This window comes from Akebia trifoliata, chromosome 7 (assembly GCF_017979445.1).
Source record: "Akebia trifoliata isolate Shusen 1 chromosome 7, ASM1797944v1, whole genome shotgun sequence".
NCBI classification, from domain to species: Eukaryota; Viridiplantae; Streptophyta; class Magnoliopsida; order Ranunculales; family Lardizabalaceae; genus Akebia; species Akebia trifoliata.
Window position 1 is genome coordinate 19,120,930 of NC_141381.1, and position 21,116 is coordinate 19,142,045.

A 21,116-nucleotide genomic window follows, 5' to 3' on the forward strand; every position below is an offset into this window, starting at 1 on the left:
TTGGGGAAGACGAAGTTATAAAAAAATTATTAAAATTTTATTTATATAAAATTTGGGATGAATTCGGTATTTTGTCAATTGTTTTGATCGATGATAAGTTGATCATCCGAACTTCAAAACTGACAAATGAATACTCTATTTCGCCTAATTTTTTGTTCCGGATCTAATGGTGTAGTCAATTTCTACAAATTCTGTCTCTAACAAAAATTTACATTTTTGGCTTGAGGTGACCCCTAAACTTGATGTCGTTTTCATTTCTGACAATAATTCGACTTTCTGGTCTCCAAAAATGACAAATAAATAGTCCATGTTCAATAATTTTTCGTTACGAACCCAATGGTGTAATCGAATCTTAAATATTCTTTCTCTAGAAAAATGTCACTATTTTAGCCTGATCCAACTCGGTAATCGAGGATTTGCAACTTTTCTATTCGGACTCGCACTTGAGCGTGCTTACAGGCTAAACTATGTTTTTCGATCATTTTGAATCCAATGGTGAGGTCAGATTCCATTAAAAATGACCAAAACATCTTAAAATTTTACCCCTAAGTCTCACTTTTAAGATTTTTTCAAAATTCCACTATTTATTTTTTCTCGAGATACGAATTGAAAACTTAGGGTTTTACAGTGACTGCGAAGGCTAGGAAAAAACAACACATGGCATCCGAAGATAGAAGGCTAGTGGCAGTGGACCTCCGAACCTAGGCTACGGAGAAGACGGTAGTGGAAGATTTCCTATGTGACGTCCCACGGTCGCTTTCAAGACGAGCTCGTGTCATGGGCGACATCGATCCCTCTCACCCCGACTCTGTTTCCATTCGGCCCCCTCCACGACAAAGGGATCCCAGTCATTCAACTCCTCCCTCGAACGTCCACTCAGTTCATTTTATCCATTCTGAGTGGCACAATTTTTTTTCTGGGGTTCTGCCAAGGTCCTCTGACTTGATGGACATCAAACTTTTAGAGTTCCCGCTCTCATATTCCTTTGCCACCAATTTTGTTCCTCCCACTGTCCTAGCGAAGAAACGGATGATGCCGACCCTTCTGGGGAGGCTGGTCAACTGGTTGAGGTGCCTACCATTTCTACTTCTGCTCCTAATGCGACTACTATTGATGCTACTACTAGTACCACTGTTGTTTCTGCAGAGGCTCAGGTGCAAGCAGGGTAGAGTTTTGCCACCTCTAGGGATGGCAACCCTGTTCCTGACCTTCAACCACGGAAGAGGCGCTGACTATTCATTTCACGATTTCTGCATACTCACGCTGTTCTTTTTGTCTCGTAGGCTCACGTTTATGGGTCATTGGCCTTCCTGAAGTGGCGTGAGGCTGAGAACCAAGCAATCACCCTAACTAGAAAGTAGAAAGAGAAAATAACTGCACTCCAAGCTGAGTTGGCCTCTTCTAACCTATTTTCCCAAGAGGCTAGAGAGGAAATGGAGGCTAACCTAGCCCAATTATTTAAGGCCAACCTAACCTTGGAAGCCTTAAATAGGAAGCTGATAGATCTCCAAGGCGTTCTTCAACTAGAGTTGGCTAACTACAAAAAGAAAGTGCAACAGAGAGACGCGGAGCTAGTAGAGTTCCAAGAGAAGGTGCAACAGTAGAATCTCGAACTAAGCTCCCTAAGGACAAGTACCGATTCGACCAAAGCTATTTAGGCCAAGGAAGATGAGGCCAAAACCAGAAAACTTCTAGGGCAACTGTAGGCCTAATACTCTCGGTTGATAAAAAAGGCTTCCACCAAAGCTTACCATGAAGGCTTTGGGGCTGTTTGATTTCAGTATGAAGATGAGGAGGAGGAAGGGGATTTGGACAATGTTCCTTTGGTGTCCCTTGTCAGAAACGTTCCCTGGACTGGACACCTTGGGCATATCCCCCATTTTAGTTGGACAAACAGAGAAACCCCGTAGCTATCCTTGATTGGACTCTTTGTGATCTTCTGAAGGCTGGGTCTACTTTAGAATTGGACCCTGCCCCAACCACGGGTTCTTCAGCTCATGCCAACAGTCTACCTCCTGCTCATCTGTTTGACCAATCGGTCGGTCCTGTCATCGACGTGGACCTAGACGAAACTACTGATCCTCCAAGCATCACTGCTGAAGTCGATCCTCCTACTACCGCTGTTCAGGTATCTCCCTCTGCTAGTCAATGAACTATTTTTTGCCGTTTTGTTGTGCTCTCTGTATTATTCCAGTTTTGAGATCTTTTCTTTGTATTTTCTCTCAATCATTAATGGAAAATTATTGTACTTAAACACTTGCTACCATTTTCGTGCTTTTATTATAATTTTATGCTTTTACACCACACACACACTCTGCTATTATGTTCTTCAGCTTAGCGTACTTATGCTCTATCTTCTCTACTGTTACTCTGCTTATACTGGCTAGATTGGTTACAAACTCTTTTTGCACTTTTCTTCTTCATTTCTGCTTTTATGCTATACACACTATGATATTCTGCTATTTAGCTTAACACACTTATGCTCTATCTTCTCTATTGCTACTTTCCTTATACTGGTTAGACTGCTTACAAACTCTTTATTATGTCCTTTGTGCATTACTTCAAACATATAAGCTGATTAAAACTACTCAAATGATTAGCTTTACTTTACCCAATTCTCACCAACCCTACTAATCTTTCTACCTAAAGTTATATTTTTCTTAAGTTCTTTTCCCCCTAGGTTCTACCTAAAGAGAGTTTTGCTTTAGGTGGAACCTTTACTGGGTTAATTCTACAAATGGCTATATAAGTCACTGTCCTTGAAGAATGCTCTAATTCTCCTTGACTTTTCAGCTATATAATTCGGCTAGTGAACTCGTGATAGAGTAGGACCCCGACCAGCATCTTACCCTGCCAATGAAGGCAGAGAAGACTCATGTAGGTCCAAATCCCGGCTAGATCCACATAATGCTTTTGTTATACATATCAGAGTTGGGTCCCGATCAGCTTCTTACTCTGCCAATAAAGGCAAAGAAGACCCAGGTAGGCCTAGATCCCGGCTAGATCCCACTTTAGTACTCTTTGAAACTCATGATAGAGTATGACCCTGACCAACTTCTTGTCCTGCCAATGAAGGCAGAGAAGATCCCGACTGGATCCACACAATGCATTTGTTACTCGTGTCAGAGTTGGGCCTTAACTAGTTTCTTACTCTGCCCATGAAGGCAGAGAAGACCCACGTAGGCCCGGATCCCTACTGGATCTCTTTTTTTAGAATAAACAAGGCAAAAAACTTTTATTGATAATACATTTTCATATTACATGCATTCTAAGGTCTAGGTAGCTTCTGATTAGACATTGTAACTAGATAGTAGGCTCCCTTTTGGCCCACCTTGGCCACTCGATACGGCCCCTCCCAGTTTGCTCCCAACTTTCCACTATTTTGCTCTTCTATGTTCTAGAAAACTCATTGCAACACTAAGTCTCCTTCCTAGAACTACCGAGGGCAAACATTTTTACTGAAGTAACTTTGCAACTTCTTGTGATAGTATTTTAATCTGACTAATGTTGCGTCGCGTTTTTCTTCCAATAAGTCTAGTTCTTAATCTGACTAATGTTGCGTCGTGTTTTTCTTCCAATAAGTCTAGTTCTACGACCATTTGTTGGTTATTCCTATCAGTTTGCACCACTCTGGACCTAACCGTAGGGAAACTATTCTCTGTAGGAATCACGACTTCCATCCCGTAGGCCATGGAAAACAGAGACATTCCCGTGGAAGTCCTGGCGATCGTTCTATAAGCCCATAAGACTCCGTACAAAACCTATGTCCATTTGACATTCGCTTCCCCTAGTCTTTTTTTCAGAGTAGTTAACAATACTTTGTTAGTAGCTTCAGCTTGACCGTTATCCTGGGAGTACTGTGGTATGGAAAACAATTGCTTTATACCATACTTACTGTAGACTTCTCGAATCTACTGTCTAGTAAATTTTCTTCCATTATCGGAAACTATAGTACACAGCAAACCAAACTTGCAAATGATGTTCTCTTATAGGAACTTCTGGACTTCTTGCTGTTAGATTCTGCTTAATGGGAATACTTCTATCCACTTAATGAAATAATCTGTGGCTACTAGCAGGAAGGTTAGATTTCCTGGTGCTCTAGGCAACGGGTCTACCAAATCGATCCCCCATTGTGCAAAGGACCACGGGCTGATAAGGGAGTTAAGTTGTATTGTAGGCTGCTGGATTATCTTCCAGTACCTTTGGCAGCTGTCGTAGCGTTTAATATGCAATGTTGCATCTTTCTGCAAATAAGGCAAAAATAGCCTTGCGAAAATACCTTATGCGCTAGGGACCATGCCCCCGAGTGGTTTCCATAGTCTTCTTCCTGGATATCGCTCAATACTTCCTTAGCTTCCTTTGGGGCTAGGCAGTGCAAAACTGGACCCTCGACAGACTTTCTGTACAGACTCCCATCTAAGACAACATACCTCTCAGCCTGGCTCTTGACCCTCCTAGCCTCTCTCAAATCGCTGAGAAGCTCCCCTTGCTGCAAATAGGCTAAGATTGGATTCATCCACCCTAAGTCTCCCCATAGCTGCCACTAGATTGGTTGGCCCGACTCATCTATCATAGGGTGTTCCTAGCAACTCAACGGTAATTCTCTCTTATGCTGTCCAGCAAGCATTGAAGCGATGTAAGTTAGAGCATCCGTATGCCTATTATCTACTCGCAATATGTGATCAACCTTGACATCTCCTGCCCGGTGCATAGCAATCATAATTTTCTCAAGATAAAGCTGCATCCTAGGGTCCTGGGCCTCGAACGATCCATTGATGTAATTCACCACTAATTGCGAGTCACTGTAGATGGTGGCCTAAGATATTCCCAAACCTACTAACGATTTGAGGCCGGGAAGCGTCGCCTCGCATTATACCTCGTTATTTGACGCTTTAAATCCCAACATAACTGCCTTTTCTATTCTCGCCCTATCTAGGATTACTATCACGACTTCGATCACTGATCCCTCAAAATTGGGCGATCCGTCCACATAAGCTTTCCAACCCGAGCTGCTTTGTAATTCTTGCTCACCATCTGCCTGCTCTAACTCTTCTACTACCAAGTCTGCCTTTTCCTCCATTGGGAAGTTTACAAAAAAGTCAGCTACCACTTGGCCTTTCAATGAAACTTTGGATTTGAATTCGAGACCGAACTCCACTAGTTGCACCGCCTATTTTGCCATTCTGCCTGGTCCTTCCACTTTCTCCAACACAACCTTTAGAAGGAACTCAATGATAACCTGCACCCGATGTGCCTAAAAATATGGTCGTAAGCGTAATGCTATGTAAACCAAGGCTAACCCCATATTTTCAAGCTTCGAATAACGTAATTCTACATCCGTGAAGATTTTACTTAAAAAGTAAATGGGCTGTTCCGCCATCACCCCAGTCCTAACCAAAATTAAACTAACTGTATGCTCTAAAGTGGCCAAGTACAATCCCATTTCTTCCCCCACCTCTGGCTTAGAGAATATGGGAGGTTTGCCGAGGTACCTCTTCTGATCCAAAAAGGCTTGCTCACACTCATCCGACTACTCAAACCTGGAATTCTTTAGTAGCAACTGGTACAAGGGTCTACACTTGTCAAAAGATTTGGCTATGAAATGGTTTAGGGCAGCTACTCTACTCGCCAGCTTTTGAACTTGTTTCTGAGTCCTTGGGGAGGGCATTTCCAATAACGCCTTGATCTGATCTAGGTTAGCTTCAATTCTCCTATTTGTGACCAAGTAACCTAGGAACTTGCCTGATGTTAGGGCAAAAATGCACTTTTCTTCGGGCAACTCTTCCATTCCCAACGTGTATACTTGGGCTACCACCTAGTCTCCTCGCATATCCCACATTCCTTGTGGTGTGGGGAATTGAAAGACTTGGTAATACATGGATGGAACAACTCGCATTTCATGCATCCACCACCTCACCACAATAGTGTTGTATGGGGAACTCGCCTCAACAACCATGAACTTGGTCATTAACGTTATTAGCCCTACCTGCACCGACAACACTATCTCCCCCTACGGTTGGTTGGATCTTCCATCGAACCCGATCAACGATGCCCCTACTGGTGCTAACACATTCTTGCTGAGGCCTATCTTCAAGAAGGTTGAAGCATACAAAATGTCTACTAAACTTCCATTATCAATAAGTACCCTCTTGAGCTTGAAGGTGCCCACTCGCAATGTCACTACCGGTGCGTCATAATGGGGTCTTACTACCCCTTTCTAAGTTTTTCTCTATGAAAGCCATTGTTTGTTCCCCAAAAAGCTCTACCTGCTTTGTGGGCCCACTCATTATTGTAAAGATCTGAGCTAAATGCTCTGTCCTTATCCTCTTTATCCTTTCGTTGGTTTTGTCATGCCTAGACTTTTGGCTCTTCTGCCTTAAGACAACACGTATCACCGTTGCCCTTCCCTCATGTTCTTCAACTTGTAGTTGGTCAAGCTTGTGATTCCTGTCTCGGGACAGGTTCTTTCTTTGCTTTTTGGGCAGGTCTCTCAACTTACCTTGCTCTACCAGCCTTTGCAGGAACCTTCTCAAGGCTTGGCATCTATTCTTGGTGTGGGCCCGCACTCTATGATACTCACAGTACCTCTCAACTTAATTTATCTAGTCTCGAAGAAGAGGCACAAGCCATTCAAAATACGGCTCATGTGCAATAAGAGGCAAGATCTCATTGGGAGGCATGGCAAAATACATCCCTCATCTTTGTCTCTCTCCCTCTTGCTCGAGCGGCCTCTTCCTACTCTATTGCTGCAGCTGATGTTGTTTACTGGGCTTCTCCACAGCATGTATGACCTTGCTCTTGTCTGCAGTACTCCGAGGATCATCTTCTAAGCAGATGTACTTTTCTACTCTTTCAAATAACTAACTCAAGGTTTCAGGTCTCTTCTTCACAAGGGACCTATATAGCCCTGAACTGGATGGCAACGAGTTCCTGAATGCTACCACGGCTATTCTTTTGTCACAAGTTTCTAACGACATTGCTTCTTCTCTGAACCTCTTTGTGAACTCCGTGAGGCTTTCGCCTGACCCCAACTTCATGCTTAGCAGCGCATTAACGTCACCTCCACTCTTTTTGTTGTCGATGTATCGTGCCACTAAAGTAGTGTAAAGCTCCTCAAAGGAGGTAATGGATCCGTTCGGCAACTTGTGGAACCAAGACACTGTATTTCCTTGCAAGCTCGAAGGGAACAACCTACATATCATGCCTTCCTTCTCTTCCCACAATGTCAACATCTACTAAAAGTAAAATAGGTGTTCCACCAGGTCCTTCGTCCCGGAGTAAGGGGTGAAACGTGGTGGCACAAACTTTTTCGAAACCCTTCAACCAAAATGCTCACTAAGAACGGAAACCTTTGAATTCCCCGAATGGCCTGCACCGTTACTGTACCTACGTTGATACTCTTTATCACTTCTTTCTCCTTTCTAATCATCTCTCTGACATCTTCCTAAGTCAAGCCTACTACGGGCTTGGTTTGAGTAGTCTCAGTAGCAACCTCTATTTTGCCTTCTCCCGTAGGGATCAACAGCGGTGTGTTTCCTTCCGTGTTTGAAGCGCGATCATCTTTACTTGCTGATGGAGAACCCTTTGATGAGCTTTCTTGTCTCGCGTGCTGTTGATTATCGAGACGTTGACTTAAGTTTTGATTCTGTTCAATTAAATCGTCCATCTTCTTCTGTATTTTTTCTTGTTGTTTTCTCATGGCGTCTAATACTACCAAAAGTTGTGCATCTACAGTCGGAACTGTTGGTGTGGGCGTATTAACTTCGTTTTTTCTTGTGGATCTCACTATTGTTTCAATCGAAATCAATTTACTCCTGGTGTTCCCACAGAGAGTGTCAGTTCTGTGTGGTCGGAATCCGGTGAACGGTGTTGATGCTCCCGGCAGCATTGATCTGAAGTCGTTCCTAGCGCCTCCCTCATCGCGGAGGGGTGGTACCTGCCAAAATCACTCCGACGCTCAAATTAGAGAAGTAGAAGATCAGTCTATCCTTACTCGTTAGACTTTGATCTCCCCAGAAGGATCCCCTTCAATAGTGCTTACTCTGTTATTTATACCCCTTAGCCTCCTATAAGGTTTCCCCTTTCATAGGTTGTAATCATGTAATTTATGTTAATTCTGCGAGATTGTTTGCCTAATCGGGATCTTCTAATTCGACCATGCTTATCTAAGAAGATCTATTCTGGGATTGATATGCACGCAACAATTTTAAGGTGACCTGACCTATCCTGCTTGGTAGATCTGATCAGGCTTATTGCTATGCTGCCATGCCAGCCAAACTAGGAAGGTCTTGGCTTTGACATGCCCTACCCGCAGGGCTTCGTCCCATATACTGTTATATAGTTGGTACCACTTAGCAAGCTTGGACACGTGAATGGCTTAGATTAAGACGCAATTATGATTTTCTACAGTTGATATTGGCAAAATTTCTTAAATTAGAAAATTATGAATGCAATTTCAAATTAGAAAGTGTATATGAAATTTTCGATTTAGAAATTTATGAATATAAACTTTCAAATTAGGAAATTATGAATTTGGATTTTCCAAATTAGAAATTTATGAATCTGAAATCTTCAAATTAAGAAATTATGAATACAAAAATTTCAAATTAAAAATCAAATTAGGAAATTATGAATATGGAATTTTCAAATTAGAAAATTATGAATATGAACTTTTATGAATATAAACTTTCCAAATTAAGAAATTATGAATATGAAATTTTAAAATTAAAAATTATGAATATGAACTTTCCAAATTAGAAATTATGAACATGAATTTTAAAATTAACAATTTATGAATATAAATCTTTCAAATTAAAAATAATGAATATAAACATTGAAAATTAGAAATTTACAAATATAAACTTTCAAATTAGAAAAATATGAATATGAATTTTTCAAATTAGAAAGTTATGAATATGAATTTTTAAAACTAGAAATTATGAATATGGAAAGTTTAAAACTAGAATTTTAAGAATATAAATAAAAAAAATTGATGAAAATCAATATCATACAAAAATTATCAAATCTGAAAATTATGAACATTCATAAATCACAAAATTGATAAAAATTAACATCATATAAAAATTACCAAATCTGAAATTATGAACATCGACAAATCACAAAATTGATGAAAATCAATATCATATAAAAAATTATTAAATCTAGAAACTATGGACATTCATAAATTATAAAATTGATGAAAATCAATATCATATAAAAAAATTATTAAATCTGGAAACTATGAACATTCATAAATCATAAAATTGATGAAAATCAATATCATATAAAAATGATCAAATCTAGAAATTATGAACATTCATGAATTACAAAATTGATGAAAATCAACATCACGTAAAAATTATCAAATCTGGAAACTATTAACATTCATAAATCATAAAATTGATGAAAATCGATATCATATAAAAATTATCAAATCTAGGATCACAAAATTGATGAAAATCAATATCATGTAAAATTCTCAAATCTTAAAATAAGAACGCGTGTAAAATTCCTTGATTGAAAATTTTTAACATCACATAAAATTACTAAATCAGAAAGAAAAAAAAAGTGAACACGTGTAAAATTCTTAAATTGAAAGATTTTGACATCCCGTAGAATTAACAAATAAAAAAAATATAAACATGTGTAAAATTGTTAGATTTGGAATTTTTTTATAATAAAAAAAAAAATAATAAGATCAAAAAGAAAAAAAAATATCAATTTGAGAAAACATAGGGAGAAGGAAGGGGGAAAAAAATTAAGAGTATAAAAAAATAAAAATAAAAAACTAGACTTATCTCTAGAATAAAAAAAATGTGATTGTATAGGATTCCTTTAGGCGCGATCCTTACGAGAGGCGTAATGGGAGAGGATGAAGAATGCGAGTTCTTAGAACTTCTTCTTCTATATTAATATTATTGTTTTGTTTCCAACATGATTATTTCTAAGTATCAAGGTCATATTTTCCTAACGTCGTGTGATTTTTAGGTTATCGAAATGTTAGCGAACCTAAGCATACGTAATTTTTATGTCAAGAAAAGAGATGAAAGGACTATAAACGAGAAAATTAGAAAAGGTATTCTCTGACTTTCGAGTTTTTCACTTCGCGCTTATCATTAGGAATCCATCACAACTGAATAACAAATTGTCGAATTAGGCATATACAAAAATGGGATGTCTACAGATGTCTCTCTTTGGCAGAGGGTGGAAGTAAACTAGATAGTAAATTTACTTTAGTAGATAGTGGGACATCTGAATATCAAAGTCAATGACAACTTATTTTGCAGCTTGATTAGGCAATTTGTCGAAGCATCAAAATCCTTGAGGATAAGCTCTCCCTAGACTAAAAAGTGTCAAATCCTTGAATTTTGAAAAATTCTCCTTGACTTATACAAAATTGCACATGTGTGCAATGGTGTGATGCTTATAGAGTATTCCATCCAATCATTGAAATTAAACTCTTATTGATTAAAAAAATGTCACATTTTAGAGATCTTTTCTCGCTAACAATAATGATTAAAATTGAAGTGCACCTACACAATGAAAGTAATCATACGATATAAAATTATAGTAGGGTTGAACAACGAGGTAATTGGAATCATAACATTATCAGAATCAGGTGATGTAAGAACTTTATTAAATCCTATTTGAAATTCTTTTTTAGAATTAAAAAAATTTGAGTCTCGTTTATTGGACTTGAACTTATGGAAGCCACATTTTTTGGGTAAGGATTTGTAGAAACTTATTAAAATCCTACTTGAACTCATATTTTATGGTTCATAACGTTGAAGTCTCTTTTATCAGATTCGAGCTTATGAGAACCACATTTCTTGGACAAAAATTTACAAAAACTTATTAAAATCCTATTTGAACTCATATTTTATGATTCACAAAGTTGAAGTCTCATTTCTTAGACTCGAACTTATTGGAGCCATACTTTTCGGACTTAGGTTTGTAAGAACTTATTAAAATCTTACTTTAACTCACATTCTGTGGTTCATAAAGTTAGTGCGTGTTTGGATACCAGGAGCAGAACTACTGTTCCAAAGATCAGGAGCTAGAGTACTCTGTCGAGGAGCTGGAAAAGTAATTATGTGCAGAAAGGGCGTTTGACAATCAACTCTGTGAAGTACTGACAGAAGTACTTTTCTGCTGGAAGTCTGTTTGGGAACCATATTGACTTCTCATGACTTCTAGAAAAAAGACCAGAATACCCTTATATTATACCAGTTACTGTTTTTTGTTTTTTAGTATCATAATATGCCTTCAAACTATATTATTTTTGCATTTTCACTATCAATATTAATATAATGTGTTTAAATCCTTTATATTCAAAATTTTTAAAAAAAATTGACAGCACCTCCCTTAAAAATTGGTGGTTTAACCTATCACCTGTTGAATTACCATATATATAAAAGATGTCTCAAACATACCAAGTCCTGATATATATCCATACTTAAACAAATCTCATACATGCAATCTACAATTTGGCTTCAGCTCTAGAAAGCAAGGACTGTACCCACAAAGAAAAAAAATCAAGTATTTTCATTTCAAAGTTTACAGTTTACAGTTTACACTCACTTTATAAAACTACATTTATAACCCAGTTTTTAATCGATAAGCATCATAAATTGCCGTCACTTCTTGACTCTAAAGGCTAAACACATAATCAACAATTATCCCTTTTAGATGATTAATGCACCATTTGCATAAAATGCACATGCAAAAAAACCATGGCCCTTGAAAGGATTAGAAAATTTTCTTATCTCATTGTGTGGATACTTTAGTCGTGGAGGGCGACTCATGCAGCAATTTCTCATTCATTGCCCTTTTTCAACAAGAAAGGCAATTTAATTTAGAAGTTAATTCCCTTTTTGAATGCAAGTACATTGGGAATGAGGGGAATAGAAAGCTCTTTTTTTTTATAAGGAATAGACAGGTGTTTGACGATAAAGAAGACAACATAAAAAAACTGTATTCTTTAAGATAAGAGCATTTTGTATTCAAATTACTCATGATCATCGATCTTGATAGAATTCAGGGGTTGTCAATTTGACATTGAATGTTTAGATGGGATAGTTTGATTGGGGGCACAAATCCGTTTGAAATGGGTTTTAGTATCCATTACATGTACTCTCTGTCTTTGTAGTTTATAATTTAAATTTACCTTGTTTTAAGGAATATAGTTGAAGTTGATTTCAGTTTCGAGACTACTTAGCGTGATTGAAAATTTTAATGGTTATAAGTTGATTAATTACTGAACTCACCAATAAATCATACTAATGAAATTTAAAAAAAAAAAAAAAAAATCATAACCCTTACATACTTGATGTCAGCCATTTATTGAAGGAAGGCAAGTAATATACCAGCTGCCCTTTCATACTTGAACAGGTGGTTCTTTGTGCCCCTCGATATTTTCAAATATGAAATTTCAATAATTGAATGATCTCACATACTTAAAGGAAGAGATAAAAAAAATACTTGAGTTTTTGGTAGGTAGTGTATACTAAATGTTTGTGCCAGCTTCCCACAAGCATATTGAGCAAAGTTAACTTTTTTATAGGAAGAAAAAAACATGCCACTGATAACAAGAAAAAAAAATTTGATTTCACTTGCATGGGAAAATGAACTTTACTGCCAAACACACATATAGAGTAGAAATAAATTTGCCCAAATTCATAAGCAACTCAACATATGGAAGGGACAAGTGAGCATTACCAACTGTTGCAAATACTGATGAAAAGGCTGGAGAATCCAATGATCTGTATAGAAAAGAAGATTGACATGCAATAGGAATCTGTGTTACACAACCACCAGATTGGACAATCTTACGATGCACGAAAAGATGTGTGACCGAATTGAGAAAATAACAACAGTATTTTCCAACTCAATGGCGTGAAATTGAATATGGGAAATATGTGAAGAAACAGAGGTATTACAGAAAGTTTCCTCAATACACATTTCATCTTTAACCGTTATGAAAGGGGGCAGGATGGAATGAAAAAAAGGGTTGCTTCTATACTGAAAATCACTCACAATACTCTCCAAAATGAGTCGTCGATCAAATTAGATCTTTGAAACAAAATAAATATAATTTCATTTCAATTTGGAAGAAAAAAAAACCATTTTCAAAGGGTGAGATCGAATGAAGGTTCATACCTTGGCTTTTCGTATGCGGAGAGAGGGAGAGAGACTGAAGAAGGCGACGGTGTAGTTGGCCGAATGAGCGAAGAACAGATCAATGGAGGTCGAACAATTAGGAACTGAACAAATGAAGCACACAGCCAAAAATGGAGGCCGAACGATGGAGAAGAAGGGCCGACCGAGCGAAGAACATAACCAGGCCGAACGAACGATGGAGAAGAAGAGGCCAAACCAGCGAAAATCAGTAAATAGAGGGTTTGGAGGTCGAATGAATGATGGAGAAGAAATGGTATCTTTTGTTTGATTCAGGGCAAATGAATTAGGGATATTCTAATTGAAAATTAATAATATTAAGGGTATTTTTGTAAAATGAACCATTATATTTTGACTCCCCGCAAGATGCGTTTTAAGAAATAGGTTTTTGCGACTTTTTCACAAAGAATAATTCTTGCTCTTGTGCGGAGTAACTCTTCAAAGGAGTTACTCATCCAAACGCATTTAAATGACTTCTAACTCCCCGCAAGAGTCAAAAGTAGTCAAGGAGTCCTATCCAAACGCCCACTTAGAGTCTCATTTCTCAGACTTGAACTCACTGGAGTTACATTTCTCGGGTTTGGATTTGTAAAAACTTACTAAAATCCTACTTTAACTCACATTTTATGATTCAAAAAGTTAGAGTCTCATTTATTGAATTTGAACTTACTAGAGCCACGCTTTTCAAGCTTGGTTTTGCGTGAACTTATTAAAATCATACTTTAACTCATATCATATGGTTCACAAAGTTGAAGTCTCGTTTCTCATACTTAAACTTACTGGAGGCCATATTTCTCGGGTTAAGGTTTGTAGGAAATTGTTAAAATCCTACTTTAACTTACATTTTATGATTCATAAGTTGAAGTATCGTTTCTCGAACTCGGTTTTACTATAGCCATGCTTCTTGGGCTGAGGTTTATAGAAATTTATTAAAATTCTGCTTGAACTAATATTCGATGGTTCAAAAAATCAGAGTATTGTTTCTCGGATTCAAACTTATTGGAGCCACGCTTCTAGGACTTAAGTTAGTTAGAGCATCGGTATTGTCAGGCTCAAAGATTGAGATATTGGGCCTTTATTGGCTTATCATGCATCTGAATTCATAATTATCATTGGGCTCCGCCAGACTTTTAGAATTTTAAGTAATATTTTCATTTTTAATCATGTGATTAAAAATGAAAACTTTAGAATTACAGTGATTCTAAAAAATACCCCTAATTTCAAGGTTAGCTTATAACTAGAACTTAACTAGGAAATTGATGGAATAGATTGCACTTGAAAAGTATGGATGAGAAATTATGGACTCTAATAAATGATAGATAGAAAAACCAACATTTTTTTAAAAATATTTAGGACTTTTAAATTATCATAATGCGATAAGCAATTGGTCATTTTTTTAAATTTCTTTTAAGAAATGATTGAGTTGGACTTAAAATCTTAATAATTATTAGAATAGAAGATCTTTCTCTTCAAAGTGGTAGATGGTTATACATTTTTCTTTAGCGAATAGTTAGACAAGTAAACATACTCTTAAAGATCCGACATATTTAAGACAACTTCCGAGTTCCGTCGATTTCAACATTATTTTCGTCGGAGGTAAGCTTTTGGCTAAAAAATGAATATTGTGACTTGAATAATTTTCTACATTTCTTAGATTCTGTGTAAGCTTTCTTCTCAGTAGGATATTTCTTTTACTTTTTTTGGTGCCCTAATTTTTTTCTAAGTCGCCTTTTCAAGTTTTCAATCTAGCAAGCTTTATTTTTTTTCTAGGAATGCCTTGACTTTTGCCTAGGTCACCTTTTTTGGTTTTCAACCTAATAGACTCTTTTTTTATTTATTTATGGTTATGCCTTAAATTTTGCCTAAGTCGCCCTTTCGAGTTTTCAATTTAGCAGGCTTCTCTTTCTTCTTAATGATCTCGAACATTCAACTCAACAACTTTTTGGTTCTCTACACCTTAACTGAGTCAATTAGCATTCGGGCGAACATAATATGTGGGCTTTGAACATGGTTTACAAAAAAAAGGTATAAGGCTCGACTTTCCAAAATACCCCTATCCGAAATTCTCTCTTTTTTATCAATTCTTTTTATTCTTTTTTTTTCTAATGTCCTTAGTTTGACATTATTTTTTTAACCTTTTAATAGGAGATTTTCTTTTGGATGACACTTTCCTTAAGAAAAAATATTTTTTTATATTTTTTGTGTGACCGTGCCTAAAGTAACTTCTCAGGTTACCTACGTATCTTAAAATTTTCTTTTCTCTTTTGGGATCAAGTCAAAATGTAGTTCATATATATTACCCTACAAAGGTTGGTATGATTTAAGAAAAATAGACTATTGATTTTTTAGAGGTTACGAAGGAATAAAGAAGTTTATCTTTTTCTTGGTAAGATAAGAAAATGGTTCGACCAAAGGTCTCTTTTGGTGAAATACTACTTGATTTGATCAAGGTTCTAGGAATCTGATATCTTGATTACTCTGTCAAGTGAGGTCTTCTTTTGAGAATGAATATCCTTCAATTTTCTTTTGTAAAATGGAGTATGATTGAGTTCTTTATATTTGACTGTTCAACTTTTTCAAAAATTCAAGAAAATATTTTATTCTTTTGTGAATGAGAACTCTCCTATCTAGGGTGAAAAATATGGTAGATCATTTTTGTAGGTCTTAACACATTTGTCGATGACTTCAACTACATCACCCTTGATCAATAATCTTTGACTTTGAAAATCACCCTTGACTTTATGTTTTGATTTATTTTGGTGCAATCTGTTTTGATAAAAAGCAATATGATGCTTATAATTGGCATATACTCATAAGACCATGCGAGAACACTGTTGAATTTTTTGAGTAAGTTTATTATTTTCTCATGTTCCTTTGAGGATAATGTAGTACCAATTTGCGCTTCTTGAGTATTTAATTCCAATATCTATCAAGTTCAAATTTCGAGACCTAAATCGACGAAAACGGAAAAATTTAAGAAAAGTCATAAAAATGATCGAAATGCCCCTCAACCTTCAAACTCAACTTAGAGATCTCGATCCTTAGGAAAATATAATAAAAATTAAAAATCAAATTAAAAATTAAATAATTGAAACTTAAAATTTAATTCAAAATTAAATAATTAAAATCTAATTCAAAATTAAACAATTAAAAATCTAATTCAAAATTAAACAATTAAAAATCTAATCTAATTCAAAATCAAACGATTAAAATTAAAAATCAAAATAAAATCGATGAACAAATTAAAATTGAAATCAGACTCTCACCGACCAATTAAATTGAAAGTAAAATTCAACCAAAAATTCAAATCGATCGACAAAACTAATAAATCAAATGGCCGATTAAAACTCAAACTAAAACTTGAAATCAAATTTAAACCAATAAAAATTGAAATCAAAATTAAACCAATAAAATTTAAAACAATTTTTAAATCAAAACAACCAAAATCAACCAATCAACATTCAAATTGAAATTAAAACAAACTAGCCAACGAATCAATACAACCGATAAACTTAAACTAAAAACCTATGCGATACGTGGGATCACCTCCTCTAAGAAATAAAAAAAAAAATTAGAAGTAAAATCTCTACCTTCCTAGGTTCGGTCGACAAAGTTAGCAAGAATAAAAAATCAAATAAAAAAAAAAGAAACAAATAAAAGAAAAAGAAAAAATAAAAGATTAAAAAATGGAAACATTTTCTTTATATAGGATGATGCGTAACATCAAGAAGAGGAGGTTTTTTTGGTTTTCCTCTTGAGAGGAAAAAGGGGCAGACGCTATTGAAGAAAAAAGAGAAAAGACTCACGTTTTAGGACAACCAAGAGGAGAAATTTTTTAATAGAAAGGGAGGAGCAAAAAAGAAAAAACAGCAGCCCCCACTGTCCTCTCCATCATCATCTCCTTCTTTTCTTACCATCACCATTAACACCCCCTCTTGTTCTCATCTCTCCGTTTCAACACCTCTCTTACAACAGCCCCTTCTTAGCCACTAAGACCAGCCCATTAACAACCTCCATTAACAGCACCCTCAGCCATTACGACTAGTCCATTGGTGGCTCTCAATCTCAATGCCTCCCCTTCCCAACTCTCCATCTTCCCTCTACTCAAGCTCTGCAACAGCCCTCATCTCCCACTTTTCTCACTCACACCCTCTTGGACAGCAATCAGAAAGGAAGAAGAAAGGAACCGGGAGGAAGAAGAAGAAGAAAAAAAAATGCCCACTACTGCCCTCATCACCCTTTTTCAATCATCCTTCTTCACCATTGGCAGCTGCCATCATCACCATTAAAACCACCCCCTACCTTCACGTTCTATTCTTCGTTTTAGCCCTTCTTCCTCACGTCTTTGCTACCTGACCATCAGGAGTACTCTCCATTGTTTCTGCTGCACCAACGCCTTCACCATTACAGTCCCTACAGCATCAACGTTGCCACCATTCATTCATCCTTCCTCCTCTCACAGAGCATCCTCTCAGCCTCTACTCTCTTAGAACTATCCTATCAACCATCTTCATCCCTAGCACTCTTACCCAGCCATAAAAACTCTCCCATCATTATTTCCTTATCTTTTTACTACCTCTGTCAACACCATTACACAACACCCCAACATCTTCTTCCATTCCATCTTCTATTAATATTTGTGGCCATTAACTTCGTACAACTATGCATTCAAAGGTTGAATGAATCGCACATTATTCTAAAGAGAACCCATAGTAGTCCCAACTATCGTCCATCACAACCTCCTCTTGGATTCTTTGGCGTCTTACGATATTTCGAGACTTTTGAAGGGATCCAAGCATCCAACTTTATTCGATTGAAGGTAAGTTTTCTATTTATTCTCAATTTCATAGTTTTTTATTTATTATTAAATCGACTCGCTATTTTTTTATTGATGTGCATAGAAGTTTAATATCGATTTTTGAATAATATGCACGTAAATCAACTCGTTGATCTTTTGTGCACATGGGATTTTAAAATCGATTTTTTTAAATAAAATGCATGTGAAGTAACCCACTGATTTCTATGTACATTGGAATTTGAAAAATTAATTTTTAATAAATTTGCCACGTGAGTCAACTCATTGATTTGTATGTGTGTGGGAATTTCAAAAATCATTTTGTTTAATAAAGTTATCACGTGAGTCAACCCACTGATTTGCATGTGCATTGGAATTTCAAAATTGATTTTTAATAAAGTTGCCACGTGAGTTAACTCACTGATTTCTATGTACATTGGAATTTCAAAATTAATTTTTTTTAATAAAATGATTCGAGTTAACTCACTGATTTGAGGTGTGCATTGGAGGTTTAAAGTCGGATTTTGTTTATACAAAAGGATTTGAGTTAATTCACTGATTTGGGGTGTACATTGGGGGTTTAAAGCCATATTTTTTTTATACAAAAGGATTTGAGTTGACTCATTGATCTTGCGCACATAGGATTATGCGAAATACGAAGAATTCACGTGGCAAAAATACATTCTTGAAAATTCACAATTTGCTAATTTTGGGGATTTATGGGTTTTTCATTGATTTGGTGATTTTTCTAAAATCATGATTTTCTATTTTTGAAAAATTAATGTTTGTAAATTTCTAATTTGGGAAACCTAATAATGGTAATTCTCTAATTTGGAAAATCCTTTAGCAAATTTCTAATTTTGGACTCTCATATTTGAAATTTTCTATTTCGAGAAGATTACTTTTCTAAATTTCCAATTTGGTAGCTTCTCATATTTTTATAATCTCCCAATTTAGGAAATTTCTAATTTTTAGTTTAAAATTTTCATGAATTCCCAAATTAGAAGTTTCATATTCCCAATTTTTTATTTTAGAAAGTTTTCACAAATTCCTATTTTAGTCGATTTGAAAAATCTTCACATTTTGGATTTGTAATTGAAATGTTGCCACGTGGACTTTGGAGCATAAGGAAATTAAGGCTTTTTCAAATATTTTTATTGTTGTGCGTAATTCGAGAAATCATGTGAGATTTGGGACAATATTGGCCTTGAGATTCGTTTAGCACATTCGATATAATTTGATGATGATGGTGATGATGATTGGACCATAGTCTTAACTTTAGCTTCTATCCGTTGACCGTAGGATAGTTTGGATCGTAGTAGAGACCGATCATCTCGATCGGGCGGGTTCGATGCCTAACACCTTTTGAAACCCGTAATCTGACCCCTTACCCATTTCTCTGATCCATGAACCAACCCGATCCATTTTAAAGTCATTTATGATTCCTAAACCTAAATTAGGTGACGACTCCTTATTCTCTAAAAATCCCCCATTTATCAATCGGACCCCAATTCTCAATTTGGTGGAAAAAGGGTCGAGGCGATTTCAGTAAGCTCCAAGCTATTCTTCATATTAGATATTATGCTCAAATCATTATTACGCTTGATAATCAAAAGAATTATTTATTTTCTTGAAATTAAAAAAATATAGATTAACAAACTCGACTAAAACTCAAAATTTAAAAAAACCTAACATAATTGAAATAACTAACTGAATATAACAACTGACATAATTGAACTGAAACTGAAAGGAAACTCAGGGACACTTAACTACAAAGTGGGAAAATCCTTTTGAATTGAAAGACACAATACTAAGGTCTATGCCACTTTGGATATCTTCATAATGAATGACTTGAGCTCATTTATTTTCACTACATCTTCATGTTCTAATTCGAGCCAGTCAGATGTTGAATAATCATTGCTTCATTAATCTCTTTAACTTTCAATTTCGTTACTTTCTTAAGATAGATGGGCTCATTCTAGTATAATGAGGATAGACCATTAAGACCGATTAAGTAAATGAAAGAAATTTGGTCAATTGATTCGAGTTTGAATAGGGATATTAGGTTTAAAGAAGGTGGAGGTTGATTTTGAAAAGTAGGCAAATGATTAGTTTTAATATTAGACACGGTAAGAATGGATATGGTGACTTTTCTGATGTGGTACTCTAATCAAAAATTAATATTTATACTCTCCTTAATTTGTTGGCATGAGAAATGAGGAATGTTACTAAGTTAATAAGAAATAAAGTTAATCTAAATTATAGTTCAAACCTGGTTTGGTATTTTTTGTGAAATAAAATGAGTTTCGGATGTTACGAAATCCGATTTGATAATATCCGCTCTGATTATAAATACATGTGTTACGTATTCATGTTACACAACAAAAGTTATTTATATATATAATCTCATGTATTCAAGTTTCACAACAAAATTTAACTCGAAATGTTTATCTCCTCTAATCTCTCAACCAAAGATGCAGAACCACCAACCGTGGGTTTCGACTGTGCAAGCTCCCATAGCCACCCTCTTCTCCGGTCGGCGAACATCAAGGTAGGTATTTCTTCTCTCTCTCTCTCTCTCAGAGTAAAACTAAAATCCTATTTTTTTTCAATTGTGCGAGCTCCATAACCGCCATCTTTTTCGGTCGACGAGCATCAGGTAGATACTTTATCTCTCTCTCTCTCTCTCTCTCTCTAAGTAAAACCCTATGCTTTATTCAAATTTTTGATAATTTTTTTTCAAAAATCAAATTTATTTGATTTTAAAACTATTTTTTTTCAAAAATCAAAGCTTATTTGATTTTAAGACTGAAATACGTTGAAGATTATAACTTCTAAAGTTGAAAAAATTAGGAAAATCGATTTTTTATATATCGAATCTAATTTTGTTAGGGTTCTTATCAAATTGGATACTATCAGATATCCGATATATTTTTCTAATTCAAATTCGAATCTTGGTTAATGATATCCGATCGGATTCGAATTCGAATTCAGATATCAATATTTTTTTTTGGATTCGAATTCGGATACAATACTATCCGATCTGATAGGTATCCGTTGACAGCCCTATTAAAACTCTTTCACTCACTAATGTGTGAAGTCCTTACCACCAAATATCTAATTTAAGAATGTTCTATCTCGATCT

The 21,116-nt window shown here is 35.8% G+C and overlaps 1 protein-coding gene across 1 annotated transcript; it reads right to left on the reverse strand.

The window, feature by feature from the left end:
* Window positions 1–6,860: 6,860 nt before the first annotated feature.
* Window positions 6,861–7,232, reverse strand: LOC147398323 (uncharacterized). The gene has a single exon (XM_086446701.1). The coding sequence runs from the start codon at window positions 7,230–7,232 to the stop codon at window positions 6,861–6,863; it is 372 nt and encodes a 123-aa protein (XP_086302827.1).
* Between the last annotated feature and the right edge of the window lie 13,884 nt (window positions 7,233–21,116).